General features: G+C 44.3%; 1 protein-coding gene across 1 annotated transcript; it reads right to left on the bottom strand.

Annotated features, from left to right (window-relative positions):
• Nucleotides 1–756: 756 nt before the first annotated feature.
• KCNE4 (potassium voltage-gated channel subfamily E regulatory subunit 4) lies at nt 757–4,470 on the bottom strand. The gene is made up of 2 exons (XM_003272426.3): nt 4,126–4,470; nt 757–3,590 (listed from the first exon to the last, which is right to left on the bottom strand). The coding sequence occupies exons 1-2, from the start codon at nt 4,253–4,255 to the stop codon at nt 3,055–3,057; spliced, it is 666 nt and encodes a 221-aa protein (XP_003272474.1). The 5' UTR covers nt 4,256–4,470; the 3' UTR covers nt 757–3,054.
• Between the last annotated feature and the right edge of the window lie 11,687 nt (nt 4,471–16,157).

The raw sequence follows: 16,157 nt of genomic DNA, 5'->3' as shown, positions 1-16,157 counted from the left end.
CAGGCTCCACCATACTGTTGCCAGGTAAATTCTTCAGGTAGATAGTTACTAGTGAACTGAAGGGAAACACTTACTTGAAACAGAAAAGCCAATCTCACAGGAAACAGAGAAACATAAAAGTAAGGATGCTTCCTACCATTTGCTTGATTCAAAAACAGGTCATGCAAATAAAATTACGAAGAAGAGGCTGCCGTAGGCTGGCCACGGCCTCAGCCTGTGGGCAAGAGATACAGACAGAACAAGTGGGAGGGGCTGGAATCAGTCCCAGTCTGAAGGAGACCAGGAGAGGGAGGAGAGTCAACCCCAACCCCACACTTTGTGCTTCACTGTGTTGGTAAGTTTGTGTTGTTGTTCATACAGCAGCTCTTTGCCCATTAGCAGGTGCTGCTGGGCCACACGTGTGGATAATATTTGCCAAGCCAACATGCAGGTCAAACGTTTTCTTGCAACCAAGCTTGGAGCAACATCTTAGCAGCAGTTGACCTGTCACTGCATGTTCTAAGTCCAAAGGCTCCAGAGCTGCCATATTTAAACAGAGAAGTCCATGTAAGACCATCTGCACCTTGTTTTCCATTCATTACAAAGCATTTCAAAGGATGAAAAGCCAAGCCTCATTCACCCCATGGTTCAGACAGAAATAAGATATGCCCTCAGGAGATACTGACTTGGGAGAGGAGCAAAATCCAGAGGTGTCTTGGGAGATGTATCTGTGATGTCTTAGAAACTAACAATTACATTGAAAAATCAAACAAAGAATTCATGACTTCCCAGAAGGGAAAAAATGTGTTTATTTATTTAAATTAAAAAATATTGTGAAAATTACAAAGTGTTAAATACAAAAGACAATTCTATACAACTCAACAGAATAAGAAGGAAGTATATACATCACTTTTTAATAGGTGCAGAGAGACTTGCACCAAACTTCAGGATTAAGCAATGGAAAATGTGACAAGGCACATGTCCGTCGCAGTGAAATTTCAGAATTCAAGTGATTCCAGGCAAGAGGCCAAACTTAACTTGGCTTCTTTCAACTTAAACAGCCCCCTTTGGCATAAATCCACACTGAATTTTAAAGTGAACGGAGGGCCTTTTTCCCCCAAACATAAATTTCCTTTAGCTGTATGTCAAAGCGGACTGATAAACCAGCTCCTACACTGTTAACCCTTCCATGGAAACAGTTGTTATTGCTGTGTCTCCAATCTATGCAGAGTATTTTTCTTTTAAAAGAAAAAAGAAAAAGTGGCCGGGTGCAGTGGCTCATGCCTGTAATCCCAGCACTTTGGGAGGCCAAGGTGGGAGGATCATTTAAGGCCAGGAGTTTGAGACCAGCCTGGCCAAAATGGCGAAACCCCATCTCTACTAAAAAATCAAAAAATTAGCCAGGCATGGTGGCAGGCGCCTGTAATCCCAGCTACTCAGGAGGCTGAGGCAGGAGAATTACTGGAACCCAGGAGGTGGAGGTTGCAGTGAGCCAAGATCACACCACTGCACTACAGCCTGGGCAACAGAGCACGATTCTGTCTTAAAAATTAAAAAAAATAATAAATAAATAATTTTTTAAAAAAGTTTTTTTAAATAGAATTAAATTTGACCTTTTACTTCCTCCTTGTCTTTAAGGGCCTAATGGATCTGCAAAACTGTTGACCACAGGAATACTTGGAGACATTGGAAGCATTCCTGTGTGTTTTCCTTTAGACTTTGCTTTCCCTTAGCTGGGAGTGTTAACATCACACATTCTCCAGAGAACTTTGCAGAGGAGAATGTGGTGTCTGCCTCTTTCCTTCAATCCTGGGAAAACTACAGCAGGGCTGGGTTGGTAGCTTGCCCTGAATTCCCCAGTTTTATGTGTTCCGAATCTCCAACTGCTCCTTTAAATCAGCAGATCCTTGTTCAGACTAACCGGCCAAAGGGGAAGCATTTGGTCCAAGCTTCCTCACACCAGGCTGTGGAGTATTTATCACAGAGTCCTAAAATCTAAAGACATCCTCCCAACCCCTTGGGGATGGAGATCGTCAGGAGCCTCATGCAGACAGCGAGCTTCTTGATGACATGCCCGGGACCACACAGCAAATGAGTGTCAGGGCTCAGGATCAGGAAGCACAGAACTTGGAGCCCAGCTTTGTGCAATCTCCGCCTGAGTATGCCCTTCTAGGTCTCAGCTACGTGACGAAATACCACATTATGTCCTCTCCCAGCTCAGAAAACTAGGCTGGGAAACTGAGCAGCAGCAGAGCTAACGGCTTGGCCTTGTTTGACCCCACCTTACCCCTTCTAGAAAGATCAGGAAGAGTCCCCTGAACCATTGGGAGTGCAGGTTAGATTCTGGAGAAGCTCTTCTGATCCAAAGAATGTCATGCCAGCAGGTGATGCTGCATGGTCACAGGTCAGAGTTCAAGGTCATAAGTTAGAGAAAAGGTCAAAATAGCAGATCATCTCTTATAACCCCGGCCAATGTTAACAGGTTTAAAAGTTACTTTTTTTTCTTATAGTGTGCAAATGGGCTGGGTTCAGATCTCCAGCTTTCTCCCATCAAAAATCCCCCTCTAATCCAAAAGAAGCTTGTAACCCACTGTGAAGGAATGCCACAGGTACACAGTAGAGTTACTTACAGCCAATCAGATCTAGAAGGACAAAGCTCTAGGCAACATAGCAAATCACAACTAGTCTCTCAGCATGTCCTAAGCATTCGGCAGCCCTGGGAACAGGCAGACCCTGCAGGAGCTACCCAGGGCATCCAGTGAGAAAATGGCAAGCATATCATCCCGCCAAATTCTGATCAGAACCCCAACACCCAGGCCCCGAAGTCAGTGTACACGCCGCACATCTCCGTGGCTTTTTCAGTGGTGGGTGCAAACCACAGGCACATCCCGGACTCCTTGGGGCTGCTGGTTCCGGCTGAGCCTAGTCCCCCACCCCACCCCGAATCAGGGGTTTACCGAGGGTCTCTTCAAAGTGGCAGCCGCACTGTGAAAGTGAAACCAGACACTTGCAAACTGTCTTTCCTCTCTCTAAGGGTGCTGGCTGTTGGAGCCACCGGCAGGGGTCCCGGGGGTGCTAGGAATTCTGATGGATGTTCTCCGAGGACCCTTCGCTGCTCTCGTTGAGGGGCGTCTCCGAGGTCTCCTCCAGCTCATCGTCTGCCCCCTCCTCCTGAATGGTGAGGTGCACGTCCGGGGAGGAGGACTCGGAGCTCACGCTGTCCCCTTCCATGGAGCAGAGGGTGCAGGACAGCGCGGGCGCCACGCTCTCCTGCAGCATGTTCAGCATCAGGGGCACCTGCACCGACCTCAGGCCCGACACCACGGGCAGCGGCTTCATGGCCTCCCCCCAGAGCCGCTCCTCGTCTTTGTACAGCAGCAGGAGGTTGGACTTCTTCTCTCGCCTCTTGGATTTCATGTAGCCCAGCATGATTCCGATCAAGAAAATGCCATAGAAGGACATGACAACCAGAATGTAGAAGTACTCGTTGCCATTGCCGCTGCCGCCGCCGGGCGCACGGGACTCCAGGGGGCTGCTGGAGGCGGCGGTGCCGGGGTGCGTGCTGTTCAGAGGCTCCATCTTCAGCATTGAGGCTGCCTGCACAGCAGGGGCTGGGGAAAAAGCCGCAGGTCAGAACTCTCCCCGAGGTCCTGGGCACAGGGAGGAGGGGGAGCACAAGGTTTGTGGAACTGCAATACCAAAAAAGCTTAAAAGTGCACGAAAGAAATAGCATAAAAGGCTTCGCCAAACAGCTGACAAGAGTGAGCTATGAGGGCTTGGAGTGCAGGGGAGAGAAGCCCGGGGAGGTTCACTGGGAAAAGTAAGAAGGACTTTTTTTTTTTTTTTTTTAGTGTACACATTTGTCCTGTTTGTAGTGAGCAGTGTTACTTTGATTTAAAAAAAAAATCAATGTAAGACAGGAGCATACAGTAAATAATACCTTTAAAATTGGGAAACGAATTTTAACTGTGCAGAAACAAAGTTTACATTGTGTTTCCAAAACCAAACTATTTTAAATTCAAAACAATGTTTCCTTAGAACAAAGAAAAGCAGAAAGAAAATAAAGGAAAAAAATTCATCTATTAATTGGCAAAAATGTCCCGCTTTCAAATGTTTCTGAAGCAAAGTGTAGCCTTGCTAACTTACCAAGGCTGACAGTTTGTCCCAAGTTTTGAATTCCCAAATCGTCCAGTCCAAGAGGGTTCTTCTGCTCTGTCCGGCTCTGCGCTCTGACAACTCCGCTGCTGCAGTTGGGATATATAGTCAAGAAGTGCATCGTCACGTGCTCTGGGAGGAAAATTTACAACAGAGGCTGACCGTGGCAGAGTGAGCAGTGAACTGAAAGCACTGCAGTTCAACTCCCTGAACTTTGCAGCTGTGAAAAGTGAAAAAGACTGGGAAGTGAGAACTGCTCCTCATGCCCCAGCGCCCGGCCAGGGTTTTCAGGTAGCCATGACGATGAGTGAAAAGAGGAGAAAGGAATGTGCTCTGTTGGAACCGTTACCCCAAAGCCCACTCTCACTGAAAATTAGCTCATGCTTCGTGCGGCTCCTGGGGAATAACCATTATTGGGCTACACGTTTTCAGAGGCAGCTGAATCCCATCATCTGGATGAAAGACAGCTGGAAGCAAGGGCAGGATTTACAGTCAAGGAACTGGGGCTTCGATTTCAGTTCTTCCACTCCGTATGCAAATATGATAAATCCTTCCTTAACATTTCTGCACCTCACATTCCTCGTCTGTAACATCGTTGTGCCTGGGGGTCTTCTGCAGGTAGGATTATATAAACCATGTGACCTTTTGAGACCCTTTCAGCTTAATCCTTCTAAGATTGAAGGCTGGCTGGTGTTGCTTAGCCCTCTAAAAGCAGAGATTCTAGCTGCCTTCCACATCAAGGTCACAAACCTATGTTTATAATAAGTTGTTTTAAAAGCTCCCACGTTCTTTTCAGTGGTCTGCATTAAATGGAAACATGTTGTGGTAAAAGATACTATGGGCCGGTTTTGTTCCATCCTGCCATACACAGCTGCTCCTCTGAAGCCTCATGCAGAGACAATTGACACGTCTGTTTGCTGTCTCTGGCAGGTCAGGGGAGGAGCAGGACTATTTCAGAGTGCAACTAAGCACAGTTCAAGTTTTTTAAACCTCGGTAGACCCTGTGTTTAAATGGCTGCTGTGATCAAAATTGGAAGAGGAATTGCAGGCTTTAATGTCAGTTCTCTGCTCCCTGGGCTGCTTGTTCTGAGGCTTTCATGCTAAGTGGAAGGAAACTGGGAGGGATCCACTCCCTCCAGTTGTCTGTGGCCTGTGGATTGCAGCCAGACTGTCTTGTGGGCCAACTCTAAAGGAAACATCTCTCATGGTTCTGCTGTAGTCAAACTGACGCATGCGACATCCACCTGACCTGCTTGAACATATATAGCTTAGGCACTGGAATTTTCACTGCAGCTACAGGAACTCCCCTGGGTTTGCACCTGATCCTGATTCTAAGAAGACACCTGGAGGAAGAACAGGAAGATTAACCGAATGCTGCCATTTTTCCCACTTGACTAGTCACCTGTGTTCACCCATAAATCCCCAGCTGGCACTGGAGGTACCAACCATGGACCACTCCGGCATCACGATCATCCATACACTGGAACTGTGCTCACACCAGTAAAGATACCCTCACCATTGTGTTAATATGTAAAACCCTCCATAGCTACCTCGGCCATGGTAGACTTGGCCTTTTCAACAGGTGTCCATCATAAACACTAGAACACTTACATCTACATCTAAGCCTACACTGGAATGTCTGGGACCCTAGCACAAGACAGGCCCAAGAAAGAGATGCCTGTTGATTGTTGACCCTGGTATTGTTTATTGTATACCTTAGGACATACAAGATTGGTCATCACCCAGGGATTGTCCAACACCGAAGACTGGAAGCTTTGAGTAGGCAGAAAGGAGGTGGGGATAGGGGTTACCAGACTCAAGGAGGAGGAAGTACAAAGCCTGGTGCCAGGAAGCCAAACAGAGGCTGAAGTTTTAAACAAAATAAATCCCCAGTACCATGCTGTTTTGGTTACTGTAGCCTTGTAGTATAGTTTAAAGTCAGGTAGCGTGATGCCTCCAGCTTTGTTCTTTTGGCTTAGGATTGACTTGGCAATGCGGGCTCTTTTTTGGTTCCATATGAACTTTAAAGTAGTTTTTTCCAATTCTGTGAAGAAAGTCATTGGTAGCTTGATGGGGATGGCATTGAATCTATAAATTACCTTGGGCAGTATGGCCATTTTCACGATATTGATTCTTCCAACCCATGAGCATGGAATGTTCTTCCATTTGTTTGTATCCTCTTTTATTTCATTGAGCAGTGGTTTGTAGTTCTCCTTGAAGAGGTCCTTCACATCCCTTGTAAGTTGGATTCCTAGGTATTTTATTCTCTTTGAAGCAATTGTGAATGGGAGTTCACTCATGATTTGGCTCTCTGTTTGTCTGTTATTGGTGTACAAGAATGCTTGTGATTTTTGTACATTAATTTTGTATCCTGAGACTTCGCTGAAGTTGCTAATCAGCTTAAGGAGATTTTGGGCTGAGACAATGGGGTTTTCTAGATATACAATCATGTCATCTGCAAACAGGGACAATTTGACTTCCTCTTTTCCTAATTGAATACCTTTATTTCCTTCTCCTGCCTGATTGCTCTGGCCAGAACTTCCAGCACTATGTTGAACAGGAGCGGTGAGAGAGGGCATCCCTGTCTTGGGCCAGTTTTCAGAGGGAATGCTTCCAGTTTTTGCCCATTCAGTATGATATTGGCTGTGGGTTTGTCGTAGATAGCTCTTATTATTTTGAGATACGTCCCATCAATACCTAATTTATTGAGAGTTTTTAGCATGAAGGGTTGTTGAATTTTGTCAAAGGCCTTTTCTGCATCTATTGAGATAATCATGTGGTTTTTGTCTTTGGTTCTGTTTATATGCTGGATTACATTTATTGATTTGCGTATGTTGAACCAGCCTTGCATCCCAGGGATGAAGCCCACTTGATCATGGTGGATAAGCTTTTTGATGTGCTGCTGGATTCGGTTTGCCAGTATTTTATTGAGGATTTTTGCATCAATGTTCATCAAGGATATTGGTCTGAAATTCTCTTTTTTGGTTATGTCTCTGCCAGGTTTTGGTATCAGGACGATGCTGGCTTCATAAAATGTGTTAGGGAGGATTCCCTCTTTTTCTATCGATTGGAATAGTTTCAGAAGGAATGGTACCAGTTCCTCCTTGTACCTCTGGTAGAATTCGGCTGTGAATCCATCAGGTCCTGGACTCTTTTTGGTTGGTAAGCTATTGATTATTGCCACAATTTCAGAACCTGTTATTGGTCTATTCAGAGATTCAACTTCTTCCTGGTTTAGTCTTGGGAGGGTGTATTTGTCGAGGAATTTATCCATTTCTTCTAGATTTTCTAGTTTATTTGCATAGAGGTGTTTGTAGTATTCTCTGATGGTAGATTGTATTTCTGTGGGATCGGTGGTGATATCCCCTTTTTCGTTTTTTATTGCATCTATTTGATTCTTCTGTCTTTTCTTCTTTATTAGTCTTGCTAGCGGTCCATCAATTTTGTTGATCTTTTCAAAAAACCAGCTCCTGGATTCATTAATTTTTTGAAGGGTTTTTTGTGTCTCTATTTCCTTCAGTTCTGCTCTGATTTTAGTTATTTCTAGCCTTCTGCTAGCTTTTGAATGTGTTTGCTCTTGCTTTTCTAGTTCTTTTAATTGTGATGTTAGGGAGTCAATTTTGGATCTTTCCTGCTTTCTCTTGTGGGCATTTAGTGCTATAAATTTCAATGGAACAGAACAGAGCCCTCAGAAATGATGCTGCATAGCTACAACTATCTGATCTTTGACAAACCTGACAAAAACAAGAAATGGGGAAAGGATTCCCTATTTAATAAATGGTGCTGGGAAAACTGGCTAGCCATATGTAGAAAGCTGAAACTGGATCCCTTCCTTACACCTTATACAAAAATTAATTCAAGATGGATTAAAGACTTATATGTTAGACCTAAAACCATTAAAATCCTACAAGAAAACCTAGGCAATACCATTCAGGACATAGGCGTGGGCAAGGACTTCATGTCTAAAACACCAAAAGCAATGGCAACAAAAGCCAAAATCGACAAATGGGATCTCATTAAACTAAAGAGCTTCTGCACAGCAAAAGAAACTATCATCAGAATGAACAGGCAACCTACAGAATGGGAGAAAATTTTTGCAACCTACTCATCTGACAAAGGGCTAATATCCAGAATCTATAATGAACTCAAACAAATTTACAAGAAAAAAACAAACAACCCCATCAAAAAGTGGGCAGAGGACATGAACAGACACTTCTCAAAAGAAGACATTTATGCAGCCAGAAAACACATGAAGAAATGCTCATCATCACTGGCCATCAGAGAAATGCAAATCAAAACCACAGTGAGATACCATCTCACACCAGTTAGAATGGCCATCATTAAAAAATCAGGAAACAACAGGTGCTGGAGAGGATGTGGAGAAATAGGAACACTTTTACATGTTGGTGGGACTGTAAACTAGTTCAACCATTGTGGAAGTCAGTGTGGCGATTCCTCAGGGATCTCGAACTAGAAATACCATTTGACCCAGCCATCCCATTACTGGGTATATACCCAAAGGACTATAAATCATGCTGCTATAAAGACACATGCACACGTATGTTTATTGCGGCACTATTCACAATAGCAAAGAGTTGGAACCAACCAAATGTCCAACAACGATAGACTGGATTAAGAAAATGTGGCACATATACACCATGGAATACTATGCAGCCATAAAAAATGATGAGTTCGTGTCCTTTGTAGGGACATGGATGAAACTGGAAAACATCATTCTCAGTAAACTATCGCAAGGACAAAAAACCAAACACCGCATGTTCTCACTCATAGGTGGGAATTGAACAATGAGAACTCATGGACACAGGAAGGGGAACATCACACTCCGGGGACTGTTGTGGGGTGGGGGGAGGGGGGAGGGACAGCATTAGGAGATACACATAATGCTAAATGACGAGTTAATGGGTGCAGGAAATCAACATGGCACATGGATACATATGTAACAAACCTGCACATTGTGCACATGTACCCTAAAACCCTAAAGTATAATAAAAATAAAAATAAAAAAAAAATAAATCCCCAAACCTGAGCCAACAGCCCCAAGGGAATACAACCAAGAAAAGAGATGAGTGTGGGGAAACATCTAGAATGAATTCCAAAGGACAAAGCAAGTCAGAGCCAAAGGAAGAGCAGGACTGATTGCAGGAGTCAGGGAAGGAACAGCCCAGAAGAAATTCTGGGCTGCCTGCTTGGAGTCTCTGCTGTCCCGATTCCCACGTACTTCCTGCATGGATATTTCTACTAGAGTTAAATGAGGCCAATTGCAGTGGCTTATTTAGGTAATCCCAATGCTTGAAGAGGCTGAGGTGGATGAATCACTTGAACTCAGGTGTTTGAGACCAGCCTGGGCAACACAGTGAGACCCCCATCTCTACAAAAAAATACAAAAATTAACTAGGCCTGGTGGCGAGTGCCTGTAGTCCCAGCTACTTGGGAGGCTGGGGTGGGAGGATCACTTGAGACCAGGAGTTCAAGGCTGCAATGAGGTCTGAACATGCCACTACACTCCAGCCTGGGTGACAGAGCGAGATCTCTAAATAAATTAGAATAGAATAGAATAGTTCAATGAAATGATGCAAAATAAGCACCATGTCTGGCCGAATGCGCATGCTCAGTGTCTGCCTTTAGTTTTCATTGTTAGGAGTACACTGTTGCTCCCAAGGGCTTCAGGTTGCCTCCGTCATGTGTGTGCCCATCTCCAGACTTTTTACTCCAGACTTTTTACTCCAGACTTTTTATCACTGCTCCTTCCCCTGTCTGTCACTCCCAGGAATGGAATTTAAGAGAAGGGAATTCCAACTTCAAAACACATAGCTCAATCTTCTTCCCAGACCTCACTCATGACAGGGATTGAGTGAATAATGGCATAAAGAATGCTGCCATTTTTCCCACTTTATGGCAGTGAATAATGGCATAAAGAACGAGGGAGAGGGGGGCACATCTAGAAAGTGCACTCTGTCAGGAGAGGATGGGACTGCACAAAAATTATTAATTATATCTACTCCGGGCCTCAGTTTTAGGAGACAGCAATGTTAAAGAAATAAATCAATTTTAGCTAGCATTTCCATTTCCTGAACAGTGTCTTTTCAGGAGCAAACATATCTAATTCTGATGAAGTCCAATTTATTTTAAATGTTTTTGGTTGTGCCGTTTGAATCCTATCAAAGAAATATTTGCTTAACCCAGTCATGAAGATTTTCTCCTGTTTTTCTTCTAGAAGTTTTATGGTTTTAGCCTTACATTTAGGCCTATGATACATTTCAAGTTAATTTTATTCTACAATGTAAGATATGGGTCAAGGGTTTTGGGGCAGGGTTGTTTGTTTTTGTTTTGCATATGGATGTCCAATTGCTCCAGCATCATTTGTTGAAAAGACTCCTTTTCCTGTTTAAAATTATCTTGGAAACTTTGTTGAAAATCAATTAACCTTATGTATGCAGGTCTATTTCTTAACTCTTCATTCTGTTCCTTTGATCTATCTGTCTTTCTTTGCATCACTATTTTTCTGTTTTGACAAATCCATTTTGAACTTGTATTTTAAATGAGTCTAAGATACACTGCAGTTCAAATCTAGCTTAGTGTCTATCATGTACCAAGTACACATAAGTCCTGTGAGGTCAGGTATTATTACAACCATTTCATAGACAAGGAAACTGAAGGTCAAAGAGGCAAAGCAAGTTGCTCAAGGTCAAATCACTAGCAGTACAGTCAGTCAGTATGTGACCCCAGATCTATGCAACTCCAAAACCCATTCTTTTTCCACTACCTTTTGTCTCACTGAATGGGAAACAAAAAGAAACTGAGAAAGAGTAGGAAGTGAAAGATGGACATTTTTCCAACTTCTTCTGAGTCTTCATAAAGCTTTTTTAAAAAAAAAAAAAATGTGAATTCTGACATAACTAGATACACATAAATACACACGTGGAACTACAAGTTGTCTTTTTCTGAATTCATATTATTTTAGGTACAGGAGGCTGCACCAACCTCAGCATGTTCTAGAAGTTATCAGTGAAGCAGTAATACTCTTACCCTATACCTATGTTGTCCATAGTACAGTAGTTTCTCTGCCTACATATACAGCCTGATGTGGTTTGGCTCTGTGTCCCCACCCAAATCTCACCTCGAATTGTAATCCCCACGTGTCAAGGGTGGGACCAGGTAGAGGTAAGTGAATAATGGGGGCTGTTTCCCCCATGCTGCTCTCATGATAGTGACTGAGTCTCACGAGACCTGATGGTTTTATAAGCGTCTGGCATTTCCTTTGCTTGCACGCACTCCATCCTGCCACCCTGTAAAGAATGTACCTGCTTCTCCTTTGCCTTCCGCCATGACTGTAAGTTTCCTGAGGCCTTCCCAGCGATACAGAACTGTGAGTCAGTGAAACTTCTTTCCTTTATGAATTATCCAGTCTCAGGTATGTCTTTATTAGCGATGTGAGAATGGACTAACATAAGCCTGTTCTGGTCTTCTTGTTTTAATGTGGGTTTTTTTGTTTGTTTGTTTGTTTTTTCCTATTTGATCCTGACACACACTTTCTCTAGAGCTTTGAGTACTTTCATTTCCTGGTAACGTCATTTTTACCAGATGACCCAGGAGTCCCTGGCCACACATCTCTGAAATTATGTTAACAGCTTCTGTGACTAAACAAAGTCTATGCTGGGATAACAGCATGGCTGTGAATCTCATCAGATTAAACATAAGTCTGGAGTCCAGAAATCTGACCCAGCTCAGCCTTGCCGGTGCTACGTGACTGGCTGGGTTGCATAATTGCTCTGTGTTTCAGTTTTAGCCACCCTCGAGCATGTCAAAAGTAACATCATTAATTGTCTCAAGATCCTGAGAAATGTCCCATAATCCACTGGGCTGTCCCCCTCCTGAGCAGACCAGGCTTTGGGTCTGGCAGAATATTGCAAAATGAAATCCTCAATGCCCACCACTGGTTTTGCTTTTCCCAGAAATTCTGTCTGAAAAGTTCTGTCTGGGAACTCAAGAAGTGGATCATCCCTTCTAATGCCCTGAGTCACCCTCCCTGGACACATACTTTTTAGCATTCCTAGCACTAGAAATAAAACAGGGCTGGATTTCTGACAGGCCCTTAGTAAGGTCCCCAGGCCCTCCCTGTAACACCAGCTATGCTGTGGAGGATGTGGCTATCAGCAGGTCCTGCTTAGATATCACCCAAAGGGGGTTAGGAGGGAAGAACCGGAACTCCTGAAATTAACAGTGAAGTTGGTATTAATTCACCTTTGTTATGTATTATTCAAGCATTTTTAACCTGATATTTATTTAACAAATACTTGCATAGTACCTAAAAGTGCCTCAGGAATTGCTGTAAGTACTTTGCAAAGTTTATCTTATTTAATTCTCATAAAAAGCCCTTGAGATAGGCTCTGTTATTACCCCCATTATACAATAAGGAAATTGAAGCAGAGAAAGCTGGAGCAGCCTGCCCCAGATCACACAGCTAGTACATGGCAGAGCTGGCACTGGAACCCAGAGCTGAAAAAAGAGAAAAGAAAGAAAAAAAAGAGAGAAGAAAAACATTGCCTCTGCCTCTATAGACCTTACCATTGGTGAGGGAGGCAGACAAGAATCCCAAAATTGTATGTGTAAAGTTGCAAGAATGACAAATATTGCAAAAAAGAGAGGATGCTAGGAAAGGTAATATTAAGGGGATTGAATTCCTTAGAGGAATCAGGGAGGACCCCCTTGAGGAAGTGATCCTTCAGTTGGGATCTGAAGTTTGAGCAGGAATTAGCCCAGATGAAGTGAGAAGGTAAGAGAATTCTGGCCAATGGTGATCAGTGGAAAGATCCTTCGGAGGAAGAAAGTGGGGAAGGAAGAGAGATGGCAAGAATGAGGAACTAAAAAGTCTACGGGGACTCTGTCAAGGAGCAAAAAGGAACATGGTAGAATATGCTGCAGGAGAGGCCAGCATGGGCCAGATATGTGCCACCTGGGAGCATGAGGACAGGAGACCAAGGAAGTGAAAGATAGATTCCTGCTTTGAAGAGCTCAAGTACCAACTGGGGAGACAACCCCAAGGCCTGGGGTGAGTGTGTGATTGTTCAAGACTGACTGGATGCATGATTGCTGAGCACATTGCAAAGAACAAACTAAGAGCATACATGCCTGAGCACAGTTAGCACCAAGGAAACCAGAGTGAGGAGTTGATTGACTTAATGAGTGTGTTTGTGAATAACCGTGGGAACACGGACTTTGCTTCCAAAGTTCTTATCAAGAGTTCCAGACAGGCCAGGCGCGGTGGCTCACACCTATAATCCCAGCACTTTGGGAGGCCGAGGCGGGTGGATTACAAGGTCAGGAGATCGAGACCAACCTCCTATGGCTAATACAGTGAAACCCCGTCTCTACTAAAAAAATACAAAAAAATTAGTGGTGGCGGGCACCTGTAGTCCCAGCTACTCAGGAGGCTGAGGCAGGACAATGGCGTGAACCCGGGAGGCGGAGCTTGCAGTGAGCCAAGATCGCACCACTGCACTCCAGCCTGGGCGACAGAGTGAGACTCGGTCTCAAAAAAAAAATAAAAAATAAAAAATAAAAAAAAAGAGTTCCAGACAATTAAAATAAAGCTCTTGAATGTATCTCAACCACATTTCTCAAGAGCTATCAGTGGTGTGTTTGGAGTAATTCCTGGTCAAAACTTTGACAAGGCGACACAGAACTCCCAGAAGCAATAAGACAAATCAACGTGTCAGCGAGTGTAGTTTTAAAAGATGGGCTTAAAAGTACACAGATGGCAAATCCGAGCGTCAGGAACTCAGATCAGATGGTGGTACAGCATATAGTTTAAGGGCACGGGCTCTGTGGTCAGGCTGCCTAGGCCTGTCTTGGTTCTTCCTACTAGCTGTGTGACCATGGGCACATTTCTCAACCTCTCTGTGCCTCTCTTAAAGAAGCATAAGAGTATCTATCTCATAAGGTTGATGTGAGGAAGAAATAGAATTATCCACTATTGCACCTTCCATTTAGACGGAGCCCCAAGACAAAAATACGAAAGGTTTGAGCCTCTTTTCCACATCAAGAGTGTTTTTTAAAAATTAAAAGTCGAGCATTTTTAAGAGACAGTCAATGATGTTTTCTCTTCCCCTTCCTGGGGAAGATGTGGGGAAGGGGCTGCTTTCTCCTCGAGTTAAGGGAAGTGAGGGGGCGCTTCGCAGAGATCACCTGAGAGTCTCAGTGGTCTCTGTGGCCTGTAACCTGCTGGACACAGAGGACTGGGATCAGAACCACACCTAGAAAAATGTGAAGGGCAAGAAACCATGTCCGGCCAGAACTCTGGGGAGAGCTTGCTGAGTTAGGAATGCTCACGCTCCCAGGGTTTTTTTTTTTTTCCTTTGGTGGGGTGGGGGGTGAGGGTGGGTGTTTTTTTGTTTTTTGTTTTTTGTTTTTTTGAGATGGAGTTTCACTCTTGTTGCCCAGGCTGGAGTGCAATGGCACAATCTCGGCTCACTGCAACTTCCACCTCCCGGGTTCAAGCGATTCTCCTGCCTCAGCCTCCAGAGTAACTGGGGTTACAGGCACCTGCCACCACACCCGGCTAATTTTTGTATTTTTAGTAGAGACGGAGTTTCGCCATGCTGGTCAGGCTGGTCTCGAACTCCCGCCCGCCTCGGCCTCCCAAAGTGCTGAGATTACACGCCTGAGCCACCGCGCCCAGCCGTTCCCAGGGCTTTTAAAGGAAAAGACAGGAGAGTGTTTCCTATAGGCCAGTGGTAGGCAATGCAGGAATGCAGGAGGGAGACACAGACCTGGGCTACATGTTAGTTGGTTCCTGCCCAAGGCAGCCTGGAGCGGGGTGGGAAGTCATGGCCCTGTCCACCAATGACTTCCAGCCTACCCAAGCCCCAAGCAGTGGGAGAAAGAAGGGAAGCAGCCTTCACTCTAAATAAACTTGAGAAGTTACGACCCTCCCATAGGCCTGGACATACGAATTACTGTACTGAGATTACTCAGGGAGACTAGAGAAACCAGGGGGGTTTTCTTACTTAAGAGTAACTAGAAAAGTTGTGAGTCTGCCCCAGATTTTCATCACAGGGCAAGGGAGTAGCTGGCCCTAGAGAATGAGTCTGAGGAAGTACTGGGACTTTAGGATGACACCCTGTAAGCCCTGCTTGTTTATCATAACAAATGCATATGTAAAAGCTTGGAACTGTGCCAAGCACACAGCCAGTGTTCAGTTTTCACCAATGTTAAACAATGTTTAAAAAATGCAAAAACACAATATTCAGGAGGACAGGAGACCAAGGAGTCAGAAGATAGGTCCCCGCCTTGAGGAGGGATGATCTAGCTTAAATTTAGGTTTAGGACCAGAAGTGACTATTTGCTATTTTATTCCCAGCAACTGGAATGGTACTTGGCCTATAGCAGACCTTCCAAAAAAGATCTGTTGACTGAATAACAGAAAGAATGTGCTAAACACTCATTATAGACTTTTTAATTTAACTTTTAATTTCACAAAAGCCCAATGTGGGTGATTATGAACAGAATTTTGTGAGTGTGGAGAATGAGGCCAGAAAAGTAACTTGTCCAACTTGTCCTGGTCACACAGCAGGACGAAGCAGAACTGGAATAGACCGTCCTACCTCATGCTGAAATCATGCCAGACACATACTCCATTTCTAGATGCATGATGCTCAGCTGCTAGCCACTTCCTCTGGCCCCAACTAATCGAGAGGTCAGGACAGAAAAGATGTTGAGGAAGTGCTTCGGGGGTTCCAGCTCAGGAGGGCAGAACCAACACTTTTATTTAAAAACAGTGTTTCGAAGCCTTGAAAAGGTCTTCCAAAACCTTTTAAGTACCAGATGATAAGGCAGGACCCAATCAAAAGGAATGTCCACTTAGCTCTGACTTCTGCACTTTCCAAAGGCAGTTGGTTCTAAAGAAGGACTTAGGGATTTCAAGAGCATATCATAGCTTGGATTGCCCTTGCACAAATACAGACTAAATTATGGGTGGCAGGAAGTAGGGCAGGAAGAGGGGG

The sequence above is a fragment of the Nomascus leucogenys genome, chromosome 22a, assembly GCF_006542625.1.
Source record: "Nomascus leucogenys isolate Asia chromosome 22a, Asia_NLE_v1, whole genome shotgun sequence".
Classification (NCBI taxonomy): Eukaryota; Metazoa; Chordata; class Mammalia; order Primates; family Hylobatidae; genus Nomascus; species Nomascus leucogenys.
Note: the sequence above shows the minus strand (reverse complement) of the source record. Positions and strands in the feature narration are given on the sequence as shown.